This window comes from Melopsittacus undulatus, chromosome 2, assembly GCF_012275295.1.
Source record: "Melopsittacus undulatus isolate bMelUnd1 chromosome 2, bMelUnd1.mat.Z, whole genome shotgun sequence".
In the NCBI taxonomy this organism is placed as follows: domain Eukaryota; kingdom Metazoa; phylum Chordata; class Aves; order Psittaciformes; family Psittaculidae; genus Melopsittacus; species Melopsittacus undulatus.
In genome coordinates, this window is record NC_047528.1 from 6,737,074 (window position 1) to 6,761,796 (window position 24,723).

General features: G+C 37.0%; 1 protein-coding gene across 1 annotated transcript in view; it reads left to right on the forward strand.

Moving 5' to 3' along the window:
• Positions 1–24,723, forward strand: part of LOC101881240 (disks large homolog 2) — a 423,431-nt gene that overhangs the window by 187,985 nt on the left and 210,723 nt on the right. The window contains 1 exon segment of the mRNA XM_034072915.1: positions 14,705–14,773. Coding sequence (XP_033928806.1) covers positions 14,705–14,773 — 69 coding nt within the window.

Genomic DNA, 24,723 nt, shown 5'->3' on the forward strand with positions numbered 1-24,723 from the left:
TTTTGGGTTGAACCTAACTTTAGCTAAATTGTCATTGTAAATTTGTGCGTAGAATGTTTTGAGATCTTAACCAATTTATTCTTTAAAAGGTTTTTATTTATTTGTAAAGATTATCACTAGAGGCAGCTTATATGAATTTTTTAAATAATGCTTATAGTGCATAAACCCACTATTGTTACTGCACAAAAAGCAAGGTCAATGGAAGTGACAAGATATTAAAATACATTCTTTCAGCTGACAAAGGGAAGGAGAGGAAGATTTAGTTTGACTATGAAAATTAAAATTTCAATATTGTTAAGGAAATGCCAGAACAGAAACATTCCAATCCCCAGGGAGATGCAGAAACAATTTCTTTTTTCCAGACTATTTCCATACTTCATGAAGAAAATGCATCATTCCACACATAATTGGAGTTGCTTGCTCTGTCTTTTGAGGCTCATTATACTTCTTGCTTTTATGCAGTTGGAATCACTACACTGATAAAGTGGAGAGCAGGAAAAAGAATGTAACTCTAAAATGTGAGAGTACACAGTCTCACACATCACAAACTGCTTTTGATTTGATTACACTGATTTTTAACATCTGAATTGCAATGACTGTATCCTTAAGACTACTTTTCTTAAAAAGCAGCCTGAAACCATCATAGTGTATTACATTTTGTAAAGAGAAAACAAGTCAACATATACACCTGCAAGTCACTGAAGCCTGCCTGGGGGGGGAGTACACAGTAGGGAAACCAAATGTCATTTGGTACTGCTCACTGGTAGTAGGGTGCATTTACACAGCCTAATGTAAGGGCTACCATCAGATACTCCTGAGCTGGTTCTAGACAAGATAGGTTAGCTGATGAAGCAGTCTAACCTGCTTCCAATAAATGGCCATGTTTATTAATAGTTGACTTGGGTATAATCAGGAAAATGTGTAGACAGTTTAGTCGCTGCTCTGTTGAAGATTGCATAAGCTGTAATCAGAACTCTTAGCCTATTCAAGGTACAGTGACTAAGAGCTGAAGGTACGAGAACTTATGTAGTATCTGTGGCAAGAGTGTGACTATACAGGCTTGGTTGGAAGCAGAAGTCATACAGGTTTGGCTAGGGTACAAACTCATGTAATACTGTCATTGCACCATGCAGAAGGGAATTGGCTTTTGACATTTCAGATTCAGCAGTATAAGTGAAGGTTGTTAATTTTTCATATCAAGCCTTTACAACCATTTTATATATTATACTACTTCAGTGAAAGTGTATAAAAAGTCTTGGTTTATGAAGACATCTGAAGTAGGCAATGAATTCATGAGTGTCATTGAAGTCACAGGTGTTCTCTAGAATCATGAGGCTCAAATGATTCGAGCTTCTCTGGGTTGGTATGTGCATAGCAATTAGAAAGGGAAGTATGCAGAGTGAAACCACTCCTGATGGAAATTTCAGTATATTTTTCCTATTGGATTTATCTGGTTTCCCACTTACCTCTTGTAGTCATCACTCAATAATCAGCATTCACGTTGTTATGCCATGAATTGCATAACTGGGTCTTTCAGCTGCAGTACTGGAAGGTTGTGCTTTAGAAGCAGAAATTCTGATCAGAACTTTTTACAATGATCAGCCTATTTCTTTTCCTTGTCATTCCTCTTTTTTACTTTCCTGATACAATCTTACACAGTACCAGAGTGCTTTGAATTAATGACAGAATGGAGAATTTTCTGTTTGACTGAAGGAGGATTAGGCAGCAGGTGTCCACAAAGGAAGATCAGTACAGTACCAAAACCAGATCACTTCTCAATGAAGTCAAAAGGAGAATAACATTGACTTCATTGGAGCTTGAATAATCCAAGAATAAACAAGTAAACATAATGCCATAAGCAGGTTCATACTTTCCTGTCAGGGTTAACTTTCAAATAGCACTTCTTCAAATTTAGTAGCATCTCAAAGATTGTTTCTCAAAGATCCACAATCTATTCGAATGTACTACTTGATATCCCTCATAAAGAATATCATCACATGGAAAATGAGTTCTTAAATGCTTGGAAAGGTAAATTTATTAAATAAACCAAGCAGCATGGACCATTGCTGAGGAGTAAACCCTAAAACAAAATGCTGCCAAAAAATATTGTAGATGTTTGTAATCACCACTCTGATGAGCAAGGATTCTTACGAAAGTTAATGTAAATTAGCTCTTCAGTAAGATAGAATATTTTCTCACATCAGATTTATATAATTTTGTCCATGTCAACCTTTCATGTTTTCATGTTTAAATTGCCCAATTCTGCTACATTATCTCTCTACAATTTGAAAAGCCAGCTTAATTAATGTCAAGTAACAAAGGTACAACATTGATGCAACTCAGGACATGACAGGTTTTCTTCAGCTTCCCCACAGAAGTGGTGAATAGCACAAATTAATTTTAGTCTTGTCTACTTTAATATTGCTCCCAGCGCTGTAAGAGTCAGGACATCTCATTTATCTTTGTTTTGGTAGAGACAGGGAGCTGGCAGAAGGACAGGGTAAATGGCTTTGCTGAAGTCCTGTCTGAAATCCACAGTGAGGCTGTGAAGTTCCAGACTCACTAGCCAAAAAAGAGCAGTAAAGAAAGCCCACAGATAAAGCATACATTGTGCAAGTTCAAATTTTAGTAGCATACATATGAATTTAAATCATCTTTCTGAAGATTTAAGATAGTTTCAATTGACTTATAAAATATATATCTGAAAAGAAGCAGAAGCCTACATTTGACTTGTGGATGCTCATCCAACTGAGAAAGTTGGGGTTGTTCAGTCTGGAGAAGAGAAGGCTGCATGGAGACCTCATAGCAGCCTTCCAGTATCTGAAGGGGGCCTACAGCGATGCTGGGGAGGGACTATTCATTAGGGACTGTAGTGATAGGACAAGGAATAACGTGTTAAACAGCAGAGATTTAGATTGGATATAAGGAAGAAATTCTTTACTGTTAGGGTGGTGAGGCACTGGAATGGGTTGCCCAGGGAGGTTGTGAATGCTCCATCCCTGGCAGTGTTCAAGACCAGGTTGGATGAAGCCTTGGGCGATATGCTTTAGTGTGAGGTGTCCCTGCCCATGGCAGGGGGGTTGGACTAGATGTTCTTAAGGTCCTTTCCAACCCTAACTATTCTATGATTCTGTGATTTACAGGTTGGTTAACCACTGTGCAGGAATTTGGTAATATTGTATGTACAGATAAATCGTATTTCTAAGAAGAAACAGCAAAAATGAATTAAAATAGGTCCTGATAAAATTTATTGAAGAGTATTAGCATTTCATCTCTCAAAGGCTTAAACCACTCTCAAAGTACAGAGCAATATGAGCTGTGATATGAGAAGAAATTCTCTTACTTTTATAAAATGCTCTCTGTTTTACCTCTTGTTTTCGATCAGAGATGTGCGCAGTATAATATTTACTGTAAATATTTAACAGGTCTGGATTACTATCTATGAAAAATATAAATGGAAATAATTATTGGTTTCTAACACATCATACATTCTGTATTGACACTGAAACAGAAGAGTTGGTGTTTGGGACTGATATGTAGCGATGTCTGATTTATCTAAATAAACAATTCTGCAGCTAGAGTAGATATCATAAATTTAATAATAAGATGCAAATTTAAATGAATTTAGATGCCTCAAAGGTGTAGAATCTCTCCAGTCCTATATTTGGGCCAGGAGAATAAAGCAGCAATCAAACTGTTCCTCTTAACTTGGGTACAAAAGTCAGCATTTTATACCCAGAAGTAACTGAGGAGTGAAGTAAAACCTTTTTGGGTTTCTTGATGTATGTTCACCCAACTGTATTTGGAGAATTTCACAGGGTTAAAACTGTGATTATTTAAACAGATATTTCCTGTAGCAGTAGACAAACCTGATAAGTTGGAAGAGAGGCATAACTTGGAATGTAATAGTGTATCAAAGGAATTCTAAACACAAGAGCCTATTGCCATGGAATTTCCTGCCAATCTTGCAAATGCAAGATTTGAAAATGTGGATGACCATCCAATGCATGGGCTTATCCTCTGTCAGTTGTTTTGTATCATCTGAGTAATCCATATTTCATATGTAAAGCGTCTCACTGATTGCCGTGAATTCATGGGTTTTCAACAGAACTGCTTTCTCTTCAAAACTAATGCATGGAGAATTGAAGCAAAAAGTTGCAATGCTAGCTCAGGTTATACACACAGGATAAATATGTACACAAGATGCTCATCTCCAAAAATAGCTTCTTTGCATGGCTATTTCTTTTTACAGTGCTAAATGACAATGGAATGTTCGTTTTAGTCCTAGTTGAGATTGAATGAACTGTTGGTATAAATCCAACTGTTATCATTTTTATTGATTCATTCATGCTTAGTTGTGCTTCCCTGTCTGTCTGTTATTCATATGTTTTCTCTTAAAGAGCAATGTTTCATCTCCCAGTGTACCCAGTGCCAAAAACTGGTTCTGGCCAAAACGTTTGGGAACAAAAGTACAAAAATACTGATTAGTTGAAAGCAACAAAGAGAGATGAACTTCCAGAACCCTTTATCAAATAAATGAAAGGAGAAGAAACATGGCAGCATCTTCATCCTTCACACTAAAATAACCTTGAAATAACCCAAGAACCTTGGGTTTGCTGGTTGACTGATGAGAAGATTGTAATTATAAGAAAAGATCCCTAACTACATGAAATATTTGAAAGTTAGTGAAGAAAACTGAGGCTGTTGTCCAGGACTTATACTATTAAGTATCTTAATGGCATTAAATCGGTTCCCAAAAGGATCACAACTTGACTCTTTATCAGCTCAGTCATGTATGCATGCTTGCTAATTTTGTAAATCTTTTAAAACCAGTTTCCAATGTTTTCCTCAAATGATTTACCTATTAAGTTTCTATTTAAACAATTCACCTTAATGACTATTACAGGCTTATCTCCTCTTCATAAGTGCCTTTCACTGTTCTTGACTAAATAGCTAAATTTCTCTTCAAGATTGAATTTAACAAGCATCTTTAAATAGAAGGTGGTTTATATATCGATTTAGAGATAAAAGAATTGGCATATTGGAACATATAAGTAATCTCTCTACCCTGTAATTCATCTAATGCAATCTATGGCCTATAATCAAAGACAGGCAAAATTAATTACTAATGTGCTTGTACAATATTACAGTGATTTGCTATGGGAGATGCTTATGCTTGAAACTCCCACTGTGAGTAACCCCAGAATGAGAAAAATTAATAGATTTTTAAATTGGTTTCTGTATCTAGTTCAAATTTATACTTCATTCTTAGACATCATAGTGTAATACACTGAATATTTCCCATGAAATGCTGAGTAACTCAGTACAAGAGTCATAGTTTGTATAGATTGGATTAGAAACAGAAGAACTTAAGATGTGGAATTTCTTTACAATTCATCTTTCATTTTGACAATGCATTCTTTACACTTCTGCATTTTCAAATCACCATTCATTGCTGTCTGTATGTATTCTGTTGGGATGTCATTCATTTGTGCATTATGTTGTTTCTACTTTTGCTTTTCTCTGCGTGTATTTCTCTAGGATTTTTGGTTTTCTGTTTGGTATAGCTGCACATGCACACTTGCATGCTGGGCTGATTTGAATGACATGGAAAATGAGGCTAAATAGCAGCTTCAGCTATGGATGAGGTTCTCACCCCTGTTCTGTTAAAAGACAGATATTCAATCTGTATTCCTAGCTTGCATAGAGATAATGTATATCCAAAAGGAGGGATAACATTATCAGAAGGTATCACACAAGTGCAGTAAACACTGTGTCGGGGGAACTGCAATATAAGGTGTGCTGTTCTGATATATTATAGATCCTAATCTAAATTAATGTTCTTTCCATTGTGATCATTCTCTTTGCTCTAATGAACCACTACTATGGAAGCTGAAAAGACACCTTTTCTGGCTGTTTCACCTTGACAGCGTAATTCATTGAAATGCACATGTGAGAGTTAATAAGTGCAGAGGAAATGAACTTGGTCTTATACAAAGACAATATTAAAACTTAAATTTCCGTAGGAATGTTTTTATTGTGCAAATGAAATGATACAGAATCTCATGGGACATAGAAATGTTTGTTAATGGCATGGTATGGTTTGGCATCAGACAGTGTTTCATTGCTATTTTAAATCACTTTAATTAACTGTTATTATCCATGTGTTTTATCTTGAATAAGCAAAATTCAGTGCAATGTCTCTACCATGAAAATGATTTTATGTGCTTGTTTTTCTTTGGATGGAGATGGATAGAAACTTTCCAAATTAGATTAATGGGCCGCAGTTACTTGAGCTCTGTCATTAGACTTATTTATCTACTATTTCCCTACTCTTTAGAGAAAAAGCAGATGCAGTATAAAAGTACTATTAATTATTTTCCAAGTGTCATATTCAGTGCAAAGTCAACCCTCCCTTGAAAAGAGAAAGTAAAGCTAAGATGTTCCAGGCACTAAATGCAGTATTGCGAGATAAGTGTAACCATGAAGACATAATCTCTGTCAGTTCTCTAATGACAAGATTGCTCTAACAGAGTTCTGTGTTAAAATCATGTTATACTTGGGTTTTTTTTGGATCCTGAATTGGAATTAGGTCTCTGATTCCTGAAGGGAGCTCTCAACAGTCTTCCTGTTGTGCCTATAGGAGTTTACTAAAACTACTGAGATATTCTTTGATTTTTCTCTAAGTTTTGTTCAAAGTTTCTTGAAAGTGGACCCATTTTTGAAGTCATTGTTAATGTCTTTTGACTTTCAGTTACACTGAAAAGGGATTTTGGTGCAGATACTTGGGTTGTTACTTTCACAGAAAACTAATAAGCTTCCTGTGTGCAATAAATAATGTTTCATTACAGAAGCAATGCAGAGCACTAGAAATACATCAGAAAGGGTGTTATGGGACAGTGGTGAGTGCTGTGTATTGCAGCTGCTGATGATGCAGAAGCTCTGCTACTGACTCCTGGCACACTCTACTCAACCAGAACCCTATGGCAGAGCTCAGCTGTGGTGGCCCTAGGCCTACTCTTATCACCAGCATCAATAAGCAAATAAATACATATATGTCTTCATGTATTATTGCTTTCCATTTTTAATAGAAGAATACTGATATTTGAAATGAAGGGTGGCAAATAATGACTGGTGGGTTGTCCCTGGCTGCACACTAGGTGCTCACTAAGGCCTCTCTATCACTGCCCTTCTCAGCTGGACAGTGGAGAGAAATATGTTGAAAGGCTCATGGGTCAAGATAAGGGCAGGAAGAGATAACTCACCAATTAGTGCCATGGGCAAAACTTGGGGAAATTAATTCATCACCAATCAAATCAGAACAGGATAATGACAAACCCAAATCTGATAACTCCTTCCTCCCTCTCTTCTTCCTGGGCTCAACTCACTCCCAATGTCTCTAACTCCTCTCCGTCAGCCACACAGGGGCACAGGGAATGAGGGTTGTGGTCAGCTTATCACACACTGTCTCTCCTTCCTCCTCACACTGTTCCCCTGCTCCAGCGTGGGGTCTCCCCCGTGGGAGACAGTCCTTCATGAGCTTCTCCAAAGTGAGTCCTTCTGATGGGCTGCAGTTCTTCGTGAGCTGCTCCAGTGTGGGTCCCTTCCATGGGGTGCAGTTCTTCAGGAGCAAGCTGCTCCACCATGGGCTCCTCTCTCTGCAGGGCCACAGATGGGATGACAGCCTCCTTCAGGCATCTCCCTGCTCAGCATGGGGTCCTCCATGAGCTGCAGGTGAATATCTGCTCCACCATGAACCTCTATGGGCTGCAGGGGCACAGCTTCCTCACCATGGGCTGTACCATGGGTGGCCAGGGAATCTGCCTGGAGCACCTCCTGCCTTCTTCTGTACTGACATTGGTGCCTAGAGAGGGAGATACCAAGGAAGAATTAGGAGTGATAGCAAGCAATAAATGAAGTATGGCATTTGAGCATATAAGGATAGAAAAACACCTTAGTGATGTTGATTTACGTAAGCAACATGTCGAAGACTAGTTAGGAGGGTCACAGCTGGTTTCTCCACGAGGAATTGAAAGCTCAGCATTGTATTAGGCACTGGTACCAGGGTAACATGAGATTTAGATAAAAAGATTTCCTTAAAAAGGACATGGAACTGTTGGAACAAGTCCAGAGGAGGCCACGAGGATGATCAGGGGACTGGAGCACTTCCCATATGAAGACAGGCTGAGAAAGTTGGGGCTGTTCAGCCTGGAGAAGAGAAGGCTGCGTGGAGACCTCATAGCAGCCTTCCAGTATCTGAAGGGGGCCTACAGGGATGCTGGAGAGGGACTCTTCATTAGGGACTGTAGTGATACGATAAGGGGTAATGGGTTGAAACTTAAACAGCAGAGGTTTAGATTGGATCTAAGGAAGAAATTCTTTACTGTTAGGGTGGTGAGGCACTGGAATGGGTTGCCCAGGGAGGTTGTGAATGCTCCATCCCTGGCAGTGTTCAAGACCAGGTTGGATGAAGCCTTGGGTGATATGGTTTAGTGTGAGGTGTCCCTGCCCATGGCAGGGGTGTTGGAACTGGATGATCTTAAGGTCCTTTCCAACCCTAACTATTCTGATTCTCTTCTATGATTCTAGATAACTGGGAGGCCATGCAGAGTGTGTCAGTTTTCTGTCCTTCCTAAACAAGCTGTCCCTATTTGTATTCATGAAAGTAGCACTACATTCACTTACATAACTGGAACTAGAGCCCAACTCAGTTCTTATGTTCATGAACCATTTCAATCTGATACTTCTTAAGCAACTGAGGTGATTTTCTTTGTTCTACCATTCTTTTTTCTTTTTTCCTCCTACATTCTTACATGTGTTTTTCACTTATTGCAAGTATTCTTTATGGATAAACTTCACTCTTAAGCTGGTATAATTGTCAAACTAATTTAGTGAGGGACTATTCCAACTGAGAGGCTGGTAGGAAGAACCGAGAGTTACATTTTTTAACAGCAACAGAATGTCTTGTGATGTCGCAGAGATTTAGACATTCCACTTCTGAAAACCGAGGTCTGTCCAAAGTATGAGAAGATATGAACAAGGAACATAACAAACTAGAAGAAAGATGGGATGAAAAGGAGGAATTTAAGCAAAATTTAAAAAAATAAGTTATAACAGAAATCAGTACCTCACAGTGACATCTAGAGCAGAATAACCTCCCAAAAGAACAAGGTAGCATGTCTGAGTCATTAAAAGTCTTTTTATGTGATTCCTAAAATTTGATTCCTAAAATTCCACTTAATTTTGTATGTTTGTCACAGTACATTTTTCTTATGTTTTTCACTCAATACACCTTAGTTGCTCATTGCTGTGCTCTTCACAGTACTGTGTAAGTCTGTAGGTACCCTACATGGGAACATCAGAATGCAACAGTATGTCCTCTCCCCTCTACTCCTTTAAATAGCATTCCTAATTTCAGTTCCCCCCACATCATTCCAAACTTCTTAGCTTTTTTAAACATTATGTTTCAAACTAAAGTAACAATTCCTTCTCATATAAACATACTTTCTATATTTTAAAGCTTATCATTATCACCTGCAATTACCTCAGCTGTAAGGGGGCAGATTTGAAGTCAGTGGATGTTTCACCACCTTAAAGATAGGTGCTGACTTAGGCACACTACTAACAAAGGTGGATAATTAGCTTTATTCCAGGAGCTGAAGCATTCCTCTGAGTCACAGTTTCACCTTGCTTTCTTCCTTATTGCTATAGGATGCTAATTTAGGGCTGCAATAACTGAAATACTTTAGGTTGGGAAATGTGGCTAGCCACTCTTTGTGGATGCTGTTTGGGAAAGGGAGGAAGGAGGGCAGGCATGCAGGTAGGCACGAAGGCAGGCAGGAAGGAAGGGAAGAAGAGCTTAGAAACCTTGTCGATTTTGCTTGTACAAGGGAAATTACTCCAGAGAACCTGAACAGAGATATAGCGTGATCCTTATTTTACATATTTGTAGGTAGAGTGACAGTCTCTTTGTGTTTCTTTTCTGTTTTCCACTGAATAGGTGTTTAGTGTTGGAATGCTATTGGCAAAATATATGTGCGGATGCCATTTAAAAATAAGCTTCAAAAATCCTCACTGCATATGCCTATGCATGATATCTGTGTCACATCTCACTCTGGCTTTGTTGCTTAAGGGTGATCTGAAAGTAGCAGGGTTGAATGTCCTATTCTGTGATGCTTTCTATTTACCTCTGATGTGAGACTGGTTAGTTTGACACTTCCAGTATGGGTCAGTAACTGTCAGTACTGGCTATTATTAATCTGTTTGTTGTGGAGATAAAATTAATAGGAAAAAGCAGTTTATGGTCTCCTAATTAATCTCACAGGAGAACAAAAGCTCATTTAAGTTAGAAGTTTAGCTGTTGCCAGCATCAGGAAAGGCTGGTTTCACTTCACTAAGCTGAATTAAAAAGTCCACATTAATGGAATTAAAGCATGTTGCCTTCTTAAACTCTTACATCCATCAAAGTAAAAACTTAGAAGCTTTATAAACAACTGCATTGCTCTCTTCAATCCTTGCCACAAGAAACAACATGCTGAGAATACATCATAAACTGACTTCCCTTCACTGTTCCCCAGTGGAACTCTCCTGATATTGTTATTTATCAATCTTTTTTCTTTCAGTATTGTAGATAACAAAGAATATCTCAGAGCTCTAGTTTGTGGTGGTGGTGGTTTGTTTGTTTGAGGTTTTCTTTCTGCACAGAACATACTGATGGACAAAAGGGAGTTTGTATACTTCTGTGTGACAGCTTCAGAATTGAGACCCCAAGAATGCTGCTCCAAAACCAGTGTTCAGGGTACCTATCCAGCCTGTGTAGATGCAACGCTGCTTCTTTATGAGAAGGTGCAAGTCACTGATTTAGGAAGCACATAATGACTTTTAGGCTGTCAGATTTGACTTGTCAAAACAAAGAAACAAAAGGTTTCCTAAATTAGGGCTATAGCAAATAAAGGACAACTGTTCTTTGTCTGATAGGAGGTGGGTTGGGAGAGGAAACCTGATGGCTTTTCTAGTATACTGTGTGTATAGACAGTATGTATTGGGTTTATATGAACGAAAGAGACCAGGAAAAAATTGAGATTGTAACAGTCTTCTTTCTTCCACCCTCAGTACTACAGGCAGGCTTGGGATGAACTCTGATTTGACTGTCATGCAGTCTGATCCCTTAATGATGGTTTGTACTTATTTTTAGTTGTCAATTTGTATTATGGATGCTTAAGACACAATAAATATCTCCCTAATGTGATTGTTTCATCCTGGGTAGTGATTTCACAGGGATATTGTGTAATGGTGAAGGTGTCATTTGTGAAGGAAAAGCTGTAGTTCATGTGGTCCCTACAGGATAAAAAGGGTTTATGATGCTGCCTCCAGTTTCAGCATCACCCACACAGCAGAAGTTCCTTCATAGCATCCTTAGGCTAGAACGGAATTAAAAACTAAGGAGACTGGTTTACTCACCTAATTACTATAATACTTGTTACTACTATTATTTTAATAAAAAAACATTAAAAAATACGTTGACAACAGGCTCCTCTGGTTTTGGTAGTTAGGAAGGTCATGAAGTACTAGACTTTGCCTAAGAAAAGGGTTTAACCCCCCCTCCCTCCCCCCAATTTAAACCTATTAAAAGAGAGGTTGGATTCTTTGCTCCCTGATTTAACCTTATTATTCATTTATAATCTCATTTTTGTTCCTTCACTCATATGAATTGTCTTACAAGAACAGGATATTTCTGTTGTCTCGATGAACTAAAATTAAATGGAATTAAGTTAAAACTGGTATTTTACAGGATGTGAGATTCATTTCTTCATGGAAAGCCCATCTCGTGTGGCTGTAATATTGAATAGTATATTGAAATATCATTACTTTGTATTATTAAAATCATGGAAATGTTCATTCTGTGTCATTTCAGAGAAAGGGTAGCATTTTTATAAACCTAAATGTCAAACTTTGAATACTTAGATCTGTGAGTGTAAAAATATGTTACTTAGCTACATATCTCGTAGGGATATGAGTATCTATGTTTAGGCATTCATCATAGAAAGTGTTGGTGGCAGTAATCAGAAGTTTTCTTTTGTGCTACAAAAAGCATGACACTTGCACAACCTTGTTAAGCATTTGATGGAAACAGCTTCTTTCTTCTGGTTTCATCACTTTGACACAAGCCACGAGGAGCTTTATCTTTTAAAGAAGTCAGTTAGGAATGATATCAGACTGTTATTTTTGTCTCCAACTGGATAGCCACTTCTGTCAAGCGGTGATTAAACCACAGGTTTGATTTTTGGGTGTAATTTTATTCATGACAACTCCTTAGAAGGCATAAGCTTGTACTGAGCATCAAACTTGATTTTTATAATTATCTACAAAAAATGAGTTTTCATACCACCAGTTATAAGTTATTTTAATGAAAAAAACTAAGGACTTGTTTGAACTCTCTGTCACAAATACCCAGGGTTAGAGAAGGGTTTCTAATGGGTGGAATATTGTCAATAAGAGTGAGTTGGAATGAGTAAGGTATAAAGTTCCTCGCACAGCTTTGCATAACAAGGTAGTCATTCCAGTGAGGGATACTGATGACAACTGGTGCTTCAGTGGTTTCATAATTGCAGGAGAATATTGTATTGAAATCATTGCTTTAATTCCTACTTATTATGGGATTACTTTACTGAACAGATCATCTCATAGAATAGAAAGTAATATTGCCATCCCAGCCTTTTTTTTCTCCACTCCATCATTGAAATGTGTTTTGTTTTTCCAAGAATCTGCTCTTCCTTCTGAATATTCTTTTGTCACCCTGTCTGGATAATCCTTTGTTAATTTGCTGCTTCTTGCCCCAGCCATAGCAATACTGTGTGAGGTTAACTATCAAGCCGATATGGTGGCACAGCACAATTTCTCAAGTAGCTGAGAAGACTGATTAGTGAGTTGTGGGTACCTTGCCCTTTGCTGAGATGTTACAATCCTGATTTGCTGAAAGGGATGGATAACCTCTCTTGGCAATGCAGGGCTCTGGAGTTTTAGACTTGACATCCAAAATCAAGGAACATGGTGCTCTTAATCACTTCTGGAAATGCTGTTTGCTCTCTTTTCAGTTTTGTGTTTCAACAGTGATTTTCCTCAGAAAGTTCAAAATAGTATTTTCATCAACTTTTCTAGATAGGAATGTTTTAAACAATAATAAGTTTCATTTATAAAAAGATATCAACATTTTTTAGCATAGCTGAATAGTGAAATCCAGAAATAAATTTATGAATGCAGCCGATAGCAGCTTTAGTCTAGGTTGGTAGGTGTTCAAAAAGGTAATTTGTCCCTTATTAAAGAAAAGTACATGATGTCAAGCAGATCTTTTATAAAGTCTAAGTGTTTTTGCTAGTTCTGTAAAGGCCATTATGAACAATATGGTGACAAAATTCTTAGCCTTTTTTCATCCACTATAGAAAATATTTAGAAACAGAGAGGTTATAACCTTAAGGTTTTGCACAAAGTAACCTGAGTTAAGTATCAATCCTGAAACCCATCAGTTGAATGCACCAGTAAAATGCAGCACTGGTATGGGGTATACTTTTCTTTAAGTGAAAAATAAGTATAAAATAGATGTGTTATTCACTGATATCAAATGTTTTAGCTTATGAAAAGTGTGCTTCTGAACAAACAGCTTGAGTTTTATATGGAGCTTGAAAGCAAGACAAAATGTGCTGTTGGTAGAGTCACAGATATAAAAATTGACCTAAAGATTTAATTTCAATGTGTACTTTGCATTATTAATACTGGGCCTCATTATGTCATGTAGCCATTTAAACTAATCAGAACATACATCCAGATCTTTCTACATTTTAGAATTTAAAAACACATTGTCTTGGATAAAGAATGTTACTTATTATCACAGAACTGACTTTCACTGATGCTGTTTTGTTGTCTTTTCATATTTACATGAATAGTAATGGAACAATATTATTGTATAATAGTACAATACTGAGGTTAACATATACTATCTAATTCATTAGATTTATATAACATAACTATTTTGAGGTTACTTACTCATGGCAACATGGCATATGAGAAGCCATTAGAACTCAGGATTTTCAATCTAAAATGATCTTTTTTCCAGATGGTCTGTGTTTTGCTTAGAAAATATAATTTTTTTCTTAAATGTGTCTAAGATTTATAAAATTTCATGTGGAAAAAGTCAAGATACTTAAAATTTGATATAAAAGTGAATGTTGGTTGAAATTTGTAAAATTCAAAGTTACATTATAGTGCAGTTATAAGCAGTGAATGTTCTCTTTTACTGAGCATTCTACCTGAGAAACACTGAGAATTAGATGAGTAACATCATTTACTGTTTACCTTCTGCTTTGAAATTAACCAAGGATCCAAGTTATTTTAAATCACTGAACTGTGTGTATATATACATATATATATACACATATATATTTAAAAGAATTAAAAATATAAGGGGGCATTACTCTCTTTCTGACTGCTTTTTTATGAGGAATGAAACCTGACTTTAGGAGAGTTTGAAGGGTTGAACCCTTTTTTGGAGTGATGAACATCACTAAAGTCAAAATGCTTTAGAGACGTGTAAAACAATCTGATCGTTATTTCTAATTTAGCATTGGCTGAACTGCTAGAGAGAATAAGAATGAGAGAAACTTCCATTTCTTTAACAAATGCTTTTCTTTCTTCTTTCTTGGTCATACAGTCATTCCCAGCACAGCACTGCAACGCGTCCACCCACAGTGAGCTTGCAGCGGACCATTTCTGTGGAAGGGTAAGATGATTCTCTGTTGAAGCTGCCTGTAGAGCTCTCAGATACCACTAAGCCAGATACTGAACTACCCATGTACACGTAGCTGTTAACTAGATGTGGTTTAAGTCTGTGAGATGAAGAAATAACTACTTTCAAATTAGTGCTGATCCTTTCTAGATACTTACACTGAAAGGTTTGGTTTTTATGGAGATAAGAATATCAGTCATGGAGATACATTAAATACAGTGTCTTCAATTCATCTCGACTAGTGCCAATATTTGCATGTGTTAGCTGTAAATATTCCACTAATCATGGAAATACACAGTGAAGTCTTACTCTATTTTCTTAATGTATGTATGAGTTCTTTTTGACAAAGAAGTCTCTGGAACTAAGAATGAAGAAGTACTGGTAGAGAAGAATAATCCTGTGCTGCTTGTATATCTTTGTTGATTGTAGAAGCACAGCTCTGAGTACTTAGCTGACTCCATTTTAGCAAAAACAAATGGGCAAAGTATGAATCATTCTGAACCACACTTAATATTCTTGCATCTTTATGATATTAGAAAAGCTGAAGTTTAACACTGAAACACAGATTTTAGTTGCACCAACTTGTGTTGTTTACAACAAACGTTAGATTTCTTTCTCCTCACCCATGGAAATGTGGAGCTGTTTGAAATATTTTGTAGGCATGGGTAATAACCTGTCAATGCCTGCTGTCAGCTCTTGTTTCAGAGCTTTTCTTTCTTGTGATAAAAGTGAGAATCCAAAGTTTCCACAGAGGAAAGATGTCATCTTGTATGCTGGTTTCTCTTACAGCATTAGTGTGGTACAGTCAGAAGAAAAAGAGTTAGATATGTGAAATACTCCATTCCTAAGTGAACTCTGAAACGTTTTTCTCACAAGTCTCAACTTTTTCCTTTGTTATCTAGATCTAAGACCTAAGACTTTAAGCTTTTATTTAAAATGTATAGGACATCTCCAGTAATTATTCATTGAAAACAAGACTGAACAATGAAATTGCTCCTGGAAAGGTCATATGACTTAAGGGCTGTCATCTGGAAGGTAATCCTATAAATAAAGCCCTAATCATCCAACCTCAAAACAGTGCTAATTTCAAGTTAGATCGGTTTGCGCAAGGTTCTCCAGTGTGAAGACTGGGCATGTTCTGGATAACCTCTCTCAGTGCTTAAACACCCGTCTTCTGGATTTCTTTGTCTCTCTTTCTCCATAACGAACATAGAGGGTCATATGTTAATTCCCTTTTCCTCAAATCAACTCATTAATAATTTGATGTTTGATATAAAACTGAGCTTCAAGAACAAGTTTCTCAATTAAAATGGTAAAAAGCCACAACAGGAAAATAAATGAAAAATTGGTAAATTGAGATTTAAGGAAAGAAATCCTATTATGCTGTCTCTGACTTGGTCCACTGGACTCCATAATTCAGGAGGTATCCTGTAGGTTTAGACTCCTATTGAAATTTGGAAATCAATATATATGAATTTTTAGATAAATTGTAGAATCTGTACTGGCCATGCAGTCAACTTGCATATATTGTATACGAATCATTAGAGCGCAGGATATTTGCAGCTGATATTACAGGTCTCCTGCTGTTCAGGAGGTAGAAGAGTATCTGGCTTGTAATTATTACTAATCAACTTACACTGAGTCATATTTCATTTCACATAGGAAATTGGGACTGTTAGCCTACTACACCGCTGAGCAAAATTAAGTAATCAGCTCAGCCCTAAATATTTCACTGCGTTAAAGCTCAATTTATTCTGATGTTTTTGTGAAGTCCATGCTGATAAGTTTGTTTATAGCTAATACAATTTGAGGTCAAAACAAAGTTATTTCTCTCTTTTAGGACCTAAGTTTCCATCAGAGTCCTATATTTAGGTGACTCATTTCATTGCTTTTGAGAAGCACTTTGTAAAAGCTACTTTATGTGCAAGGCATCCCTAGCATGTGCTCAGATCCGTGGCTTCCATGCTGGCTCAGTGTGACTGACTGTGTAGTCACTGAACTAATATAATTATTGGGTCCTCTGAAGGAGAAATGAATTATGGGGGGGGCTTAAAGAAATACAGGGGGAACTGCATTTGCTGGCATTGATTCCTTTCCACCCTGTTGAATATGTGATAATTGAGCTGGCTAGAATAGATTCTTAAAAAACTTTAATAGCTTTTTTTCATCTAGGGAATGGATTTATACATAAAAACGTTTGTTTTTAGGGAGGAATTTTGTGGATTTTATGGACAGAAAAAAAAAAAGAGTAGCAAGGTGAGAAAAATCCAAAGGTCTTTAAAGATTAAATTTCCTTTATATTCTTCACAGTGTAATGACTGCACATGAGGCGACCAGATTTATTATGTGTATAAAAGCATGAATTCACAGGTGTTTGATGTTCTCATTAGTGCGATCTAATCCGTAACTCCCCTAACGGTTTCTTTGCGTGGCTTAAAAATAAGAAAACTCTAACATTTGACTTTCAAAATATTGTTGGTTTGAGTTATTTGTAATGGTTTTAGCAAAGCTTTTAAAATGGTTTAAGATGACTTAAATGGTTTTAACGAACAGTTTTGAATGTGAGTATCCAAAATAGAAGAATTATTGGATGAAAACTAAAACCTGCTACTTGGAAATCCTGCTGTAATAAGCTATAATGTTAGTGGTGTATGATAGCTACTGTCTCTGCAGTTGACATTCAGACTAAATTGTGGTTTATATGCTACTAGTCATCTCTTCTGCTGAGCTGCTTAGAAACTGGGATTTCAACTTACTTGATCAAGAGTGTTTTGATGGAAAGTTTAAATGAGTTTATCAACGTGACCAAGTATCTCAAATATATATAAATATTTATACCTAAATAAACAGCATTTGAAGCATGACTAAGGGTAAGAATTTTTATTCTGAACATGACAGATATTGCTTTGTGTTTCAAAAGTGTCTTATATAGAGTAAGTTTGGACACTTCCTACTAGTGGGCTGTGTATTGGTATTTTGAAACGTGGCTTAGAGGCCCTGCTATCTTTAGGTATTCTCTTAGCCTTTGAATACTTCCTGTCTCCTGACAGCACAGTGCAGTTGCCTAGCACCATTTTCATCTCATCTAGCTTTGTTTGCAAACTGAGAAGCTGGCGCATTCATGGTAAATAGAATTGTCGAATGCTGTAAGTAATAGTTACAAGTCATGGAACCAATAGTTTTAAAAAGCAGGAGGTTAACCAAGCTTCCTAGTGTGGAGCTGCTATAACAGGTGCAACAGAGATTCAGTTTTCAGGATTTATTTTGAATATTAGCATGTGAATAATGCATCTTCTGCATCAGGGAAGAAAGACAAGTGCTTACATGTGACAAAGTCTAAATGAATGAGCATACTGGAGAGTAACCATGTCCCTTTCAAAGTTAAAGAGCATAGTAGCTGTCCTACATTGTTGCTCTAGAAATCAATGAGATATCTCAAATCTAGGAGAGATACTCCTGTGTATTTAAAGTAAATGTCAGGTGTCATGGCAAAAATGCAGACCAGTTTTTCAAGTAAGAGTTTACTCCTGTTTGCCAATTCCATCTTGCCAGCTGTAGCCAGAAAACATTGCCTGATGTGCAGGCTTTAATTCCTCTGCAAAAGACAAAAATGAAAAACTGTTAGACTCCAGAGGGGTTCCCAAAAAACAAATAAAGTTGCACATGTATAAGCCAGTGTACTCATGCATGCATCAGTCAGGCTGAAGTCTGGGTCCCAGTAGGTTCCCTTGGATTCAGTATACTTCAAAGTTTGTGACAAGTTAGACATACTGTTTGCAGAATAAATGCATTAAAAAATGCAGTTAGTATTAAAGTTGGGATGAAGTATTGCTGCTACAGTTAATGTCAGCATTCAATCAACAAGAAATGCCAAGGAAAGTATAGTGAAATAAACAGATAAAATACTTGTTTCAAGCAGAATGGGTAATCATAGTAAGTAAAATTATACTTTACAATGTTCTGTGATAAATGAACATTTCATTAAAGGCTGAATGCTTAGTTTTTAGTATAGCAGCATTTAATAAAATTCAATACTAAGTCACTAATCAATTGCAGGTAATGAAAATGAACCCTCTGCTCATAATTAAAACACTGTCTCAGTTTAAGAAGGCAGTTACCCCTCTGCACTGTGGTGCTCAATGTGACTGCAAGAGATAACGTGAAGGTTTCCTTATTTTTGCTAGTTTCAAGCATAATTGAAACCAGGATGATAATAATTAAAGTCACAAATTAGGGATCAGACCTCACTGGTTCTAGTACAGCGCTGATGGGTAACACTGATGTATTCAGCTTCTCATAAGCTCTTAGAAGGTAAAGTACTGGGGACCAGAGAACGGAAGGTTTGCCAGCTCCCTACTGCTGCCAGGTTATGGTGGTTTGGAAACCTCAGAGGAAAGGGAGATCAGGCTGGGAAGGAAGGCAGGAAGTTGTGCTGTTTCATAGTGTGGTGGAAAGGTTTTGCCAAGCCTAAGAGGGGAATAACAAGGGGAAATGTAAAAGCCAATATGCAACAGAAATGATACTGCAATAAAGCAATAGATGAAAACACTACAGATGGTAGGTTTTTGTTTAAATTGTTGTGGAGCTGAGTAGTAGACAGTACTAAAATAAGCTGAGTATGTTTGGTCTTGTCTGAACTTCAGTGTCTTTATAAAGGTGTGTGTGCATGTTCCAGGCCTTGAGACGCTTCAGATTTCCAATTCTCTCTGGTGTGATTAATCAGCTTTTAAAACATCATACACACTGGCACATTCTCTGTCCATCCTAGCTCTCTGTGTTAAATGCTGTGAAGAAGCATGCTCAGTCCATTTGAATTACCTTTTTAGATCCTTCCAGTATGAATGCCCTTTGGCTGTCTGAAATAAAATGCAGTTATCAGAATCTTTTCAAGCATGAGCAGAAAACTGAAAGTATCGTATTGAGGAAGAAATGGCTTGAGTAGCCAACTGACCCTAAACAGGCATAGCTCAGTGCTCACACAGCGAATTGTCAGAAGCCAAACGCTGTACTGCTCAAGATAAGGCTGCTGTGATCCCTTAGATATGGGGGGGGAAAGGAGGGGGGTGTACCCATGGTGTACTACTAATATGTGACTTTAACCATCTAATACAATATCTCTCTACTTCAGTTTTCCCTCCTGCTATTTGCTCCTTTAAGTAGCTTGAATGCTTTATTGTTGCATTACTTGTGTGTGGTGCTTTGCACAGAGGGTGTTGGGGACTTAGTTGGAGACTGGTACTACCTCTATGCAAGCAGTAAGATAAATATTCTTCTGGGCTTTCTATGATATGTGTTACTGTAACACCAGATCAGCATGTGCATGAATAGATGTATGGTTTTTAATATCCTTTGAGAAGCAAACAGCATTTTTTGAGCCCTCCTCCTCCTCCCAAAAAGCCTAAATAACAAAAAAAACCCCATACTAAAACATCAAAAAACCTGCAGCCAAAGCAAGATCAAAGCCATATTTCTAAGTCACTGCAGATTTGGGGTACCTCATTGATTATATATAACTAAAGAAGTCTCTAGGGTCTGGTATTTGAAAGCACCCAGTGTTATAATATTTCTATAGATGTTCCAAAAAGAGCAGATTCGTGTCAACACCCCAATTTTATAGATGGCAGAAAAAGAAAGAGAAAGATGGAGCTGTGTGAGTGTGAGATGAATACTAAAACTGACTGGGTTCTTTCATGTAGCCAGCAGCACAAAATAAGCAAATTAAAAATGGATTTTCCTTCAGTCAGTTATTATAAGAATTGCTTGTTTTCAGAAAGATTTTCCCCTTCATTTATCAGTCCAGTTTTTATTCTCTTGAATTAACTCTAGAATTACATGGATTCACAGTCTATAGAAGAATGATGGGGATGCTCACTCTTTTTCTCTTGTCATTTTCCTATGGTAAAAGAGTAAACTGATCAGATATGCAGTACAAATGTAGCAGCTATTTTCAAGATAATGACTAAATAAGTGAACAGGAACAACGAGAAGTGCTAAGGAGGAAAATACCTCACTTTTTGGTTCTTGTTTTGGTAATTGCATTTTATGACAGACAACATTTTCTTAAGTGTCAAAGCTTCATCCATCTGATTTGTTGCTACTTATGGGTTTCAAATATTAATTTCATAACTTTGCTCTTACATCAGACCTGCAATTTATAATGAGCTTTACAGACTCTGATCTGATGCATTCCCTGAAGCAAGTAATCAAGTCCATCCAAATTGATTCTCCCATTGATTTCTGAGCCTGTAAATTTGTGTGGACTGCAGCACTTTATTTGCTCCTTTGCTCCTGGCTGCATTACAGTAAATCTTCCTTTCTTCTTTCTCTGCCTATTTAGTACATTCCCTGCTCTCTTTCACACATCCACTGTCTCAGCTTATCCTGTTCTCTCTTTTCTTTGCTCTTTTTGTCTCTGTTCATTCTCTTTTCCCTTCTGCTGCCTTCTGTCAGTCCAGGAATGTTTTCATCTCGCACTCCGTTCTAATTTCTGCTTGATTTCCCCTGCTGCACTTCTCTGTTTGTATTTAGTACAAAGCTGCAGGAGGGCATAAAGCATGCACACACACCAAATTAAAGTGCTAGTACGCTTTGTTGGCACCTACAAACTCACCTTCAGCCGTGTTTATCAAGGAAGTATTTGTAAATGGGAGAAGTATTTAAAGCTGGAGGCAGAAACATGCATTTCAGAAACACTGGGTAAGACTTGCTTTTCCTTAGTAGCTACAGAGTGCCACCTATTGTCTCCAGACAGAACACTGATCTTTTAAGATAAGTTACCCTGAAATTGGCTTTCCCTCAGCTGCTGTGGTCTGCAGAGAGCTACAGGATTTTGCTGAGTGTATTTACTGCAAGAAAACAGCATTCACATTCGAGCTGCTTTTCTTTTGCTTTTTACTCCCCCATCACAATGTCATCTTGAAAATGTTGATTCCATTGCCTCCTTTGCAGCATTTATCTGCATTCGGGCTGGAGTTCTTTCATGTGTTTTAGAATTACCTTCACAAAGAACTTAAATAGAGGCAAAGGAGGTTTTCCTAATGTTGCTTCCCAGATACTTAAGAAAAAATTGGATAAGCCTCTTCTTTGATCTTCTTAACCATTATATTAAATGAGTTGACTATACACTTTTATATCAGGCAGATAAATACGTGACATCCTCATCTCCAGCTTTATCAAAACTGGCCTTTTTTGTGAGTGTGGCTAAAGCATTGACAGGTAACTCATTGCTGCATTACTCTTAGGAGATCAGCTGATCAGTAGCTGGTATTGTAGATTATTTGCTTAAGAAATTGCTTTCCTACTTTAATTTCATAACATCCTACAAAGTTTTATTAGCATCATAAGTGGGTTTTTTTCATTTTCATACTAAATGCACTATGCAAATGGGAACAACTGCTTATATTAAAAAAATGTATTAAATTTTGTTGAATTGGCATACGCCTTCTCTGGTTTAGCAGTACAGTTGTGGCTGAAGGTTGTTTCTACAATGATGACAACAACATTTGCATCTTCATGAATCTGCCTTTCAGATTCTGCCGGATACTTGGTTACAAAAGAAGTATGAAGAAATGTTGTGCTTGGTCAGAGTCTATACAGCCAAATTTGAGTCATTACCAGAATGACCTGCTTAGGCTAAAGAGCAGGAGCCAAACCTCATTGTGTTCTAATCATGGATTCTGACATTTCCCTGGTATTGTTTGAACTTCCTCTAAACATAATGATCCAAGACCAGAGCATGAATTTTGCTGTCAAAAGGCCAAAATCACAAAACAGCACTGACAGCGTTTTAGACATAAATCTGCTGACTTGATCAGAGACAGGGTTTAATAACTGGGCCAACTTTTTGTTGAGCTACACAGCTTACTATTCAGTAGATACCCAGTTGTATTGACCTAGTTTTCTCCATAGTGCTGGCTTTCAACTAGTTGATCCAAGCTGCCTGTCATATGTGGAAATATTGAGTTTCATCTTGAGCAAGAGCTCTTCTGATTTCTCACCAGCAGCACATGCAGATAGATTTGCTTGACTTTACTGCCTCTTTTTTCCTCAATATTCATGTAAATAATCACAGCAGTCTGTCATGGTTTAAACCCACACTGTGTGTGTAAATCTACATTAACTCTATCCCAGCTCAAATGAGGACACAGTCACTCAGCTCTTGGAAAGTGTTTCTGATTGTGTAGGACTTGAAGATTACAAGTGTCACCGTACCATTTTGTGAATGAGGAAATGGAAGCTGGAAGAACAAATGACTTGCCAAGATCACTCAGCAGCGCATGGGCTAAGCAGGCAGAGGAATCCATGCTTCCAGCTTGCTGTCCTAGTTCTGCTCCAACCCTCAGGCCACCCTTCCTAATTAAAAACCTGTTTAGAATTCTTAGACCTGGATTACAGTATATCTAATCGCATATACTTAAGAAGAGGCTAAAAGTGTTGCTAGAAGGCAAATCAACAGCAATGATCCAAAAGATAAGAAAACCCCTTTATTTTCTGATTACTTAAAAATGCTTAAAGAATGTACAAACTTGAGACAATATGTCTTTTTCTCACAGCTGTATGTTTAAAAGGCTGTTTTGTGACTATACAATGTTAAGAAATCATTATGAGAAGTAATATATGGAGTAGCAGTAGTACTTTCTCTAAAGGTTACAATCACCTTTGAAAGTACTATAAAAAAATGCTTCACTTTTGTCTTTCAGAAATGTTTAAGCTTCAGTTTCAGAAAGTTAAGATGCTATTTAAGGATAATGATCAAGCTGGGGATACAGGTTGAACATTAGCACTGGGCAAAGATGAACACCTGCTGATTTCGGAATTGTGATGTAAAGGCTTAATTCTCCCTGTATAGAGCCATAAGACTTATATCAAACATCCCTTAATTAGTCACTTCTCTCTCTCCATTCCTATGATGTAAAATTGTTCTATAGTACAGAGGAAAAATTGGATCTTTCCTTTTACAGTTGTCACTTTGCTGATAACTTATACTAGTAAAAACTGAGAATTAGAAGATCATCTTATCTGTCTGTAAATATATGGGTTTGTGAGTATTTGCAGGGCTGGACTTAGCATTTACATATACTAATGTAACAGAATTCACACTTTTTCTGAAAAGCAAATTGTTAGAGGGATTTGAAGTAGGGTAAGTACCAGTGAATATTGGGGTTGTGTATATGTGTAGATATGGTTGTGTTTACTTGTGCATCCAAGGGAAAGACAGATCTGAGGTCTACTGTGTGGAGTAAAGATTGGGAACTGGAATACCTGGGACACTTTCTCATGGATGATACCTTGATTGCTTAGGAAAATCATCTCTTTCTGGATATAAGTTTTCACATCAGTAAAATGCATGTTATTGTGTTTACATCCTTTAGGGCATATTTTCAATTTATAGATGGAAAGTGCTGTAGTAGATGTAGCTGTTATTATTTATTGATTTCCATCATAATGACCAACTTTATAAACCAATAAGGCAAAAGCAGATATCCATTGCTATGGTTCAGTGATAAAACTGCTGTGTGACTTTACAATTACAAGCTTTTGATAATGTTAAGCCAGTTTTTTCATGCGATTCTGCTCTCTTAGCTTGGTCATAGCAATGTGATTTGCTCCAGATCTGTCAAGATCAAGCACACTTGCCATTGATCTGCCTACAGTTTTGGTTTTCTTTTTTGTTCCTTTGATTAAAAAGAATACCTAAAACTTAAAATAAAAGGTGACATGTAAAGGTTGATTCTACTTGTATACACAGTATTGTTATAAATTAGATTTTAAAATGTCTTCAGTGTTTTGATTTTTATTTTAATAAACCTATCGCTTAACGTATTGAAGATAACTCCATTGGGCTGAAATTAATAGAAATGTTTTAATTCAACCATGAGGAAAAAGAAAATAATAATGCTGGTTAATAAAGTAATATTGCTGAAAATAATAAAAGGTGCTGGTTA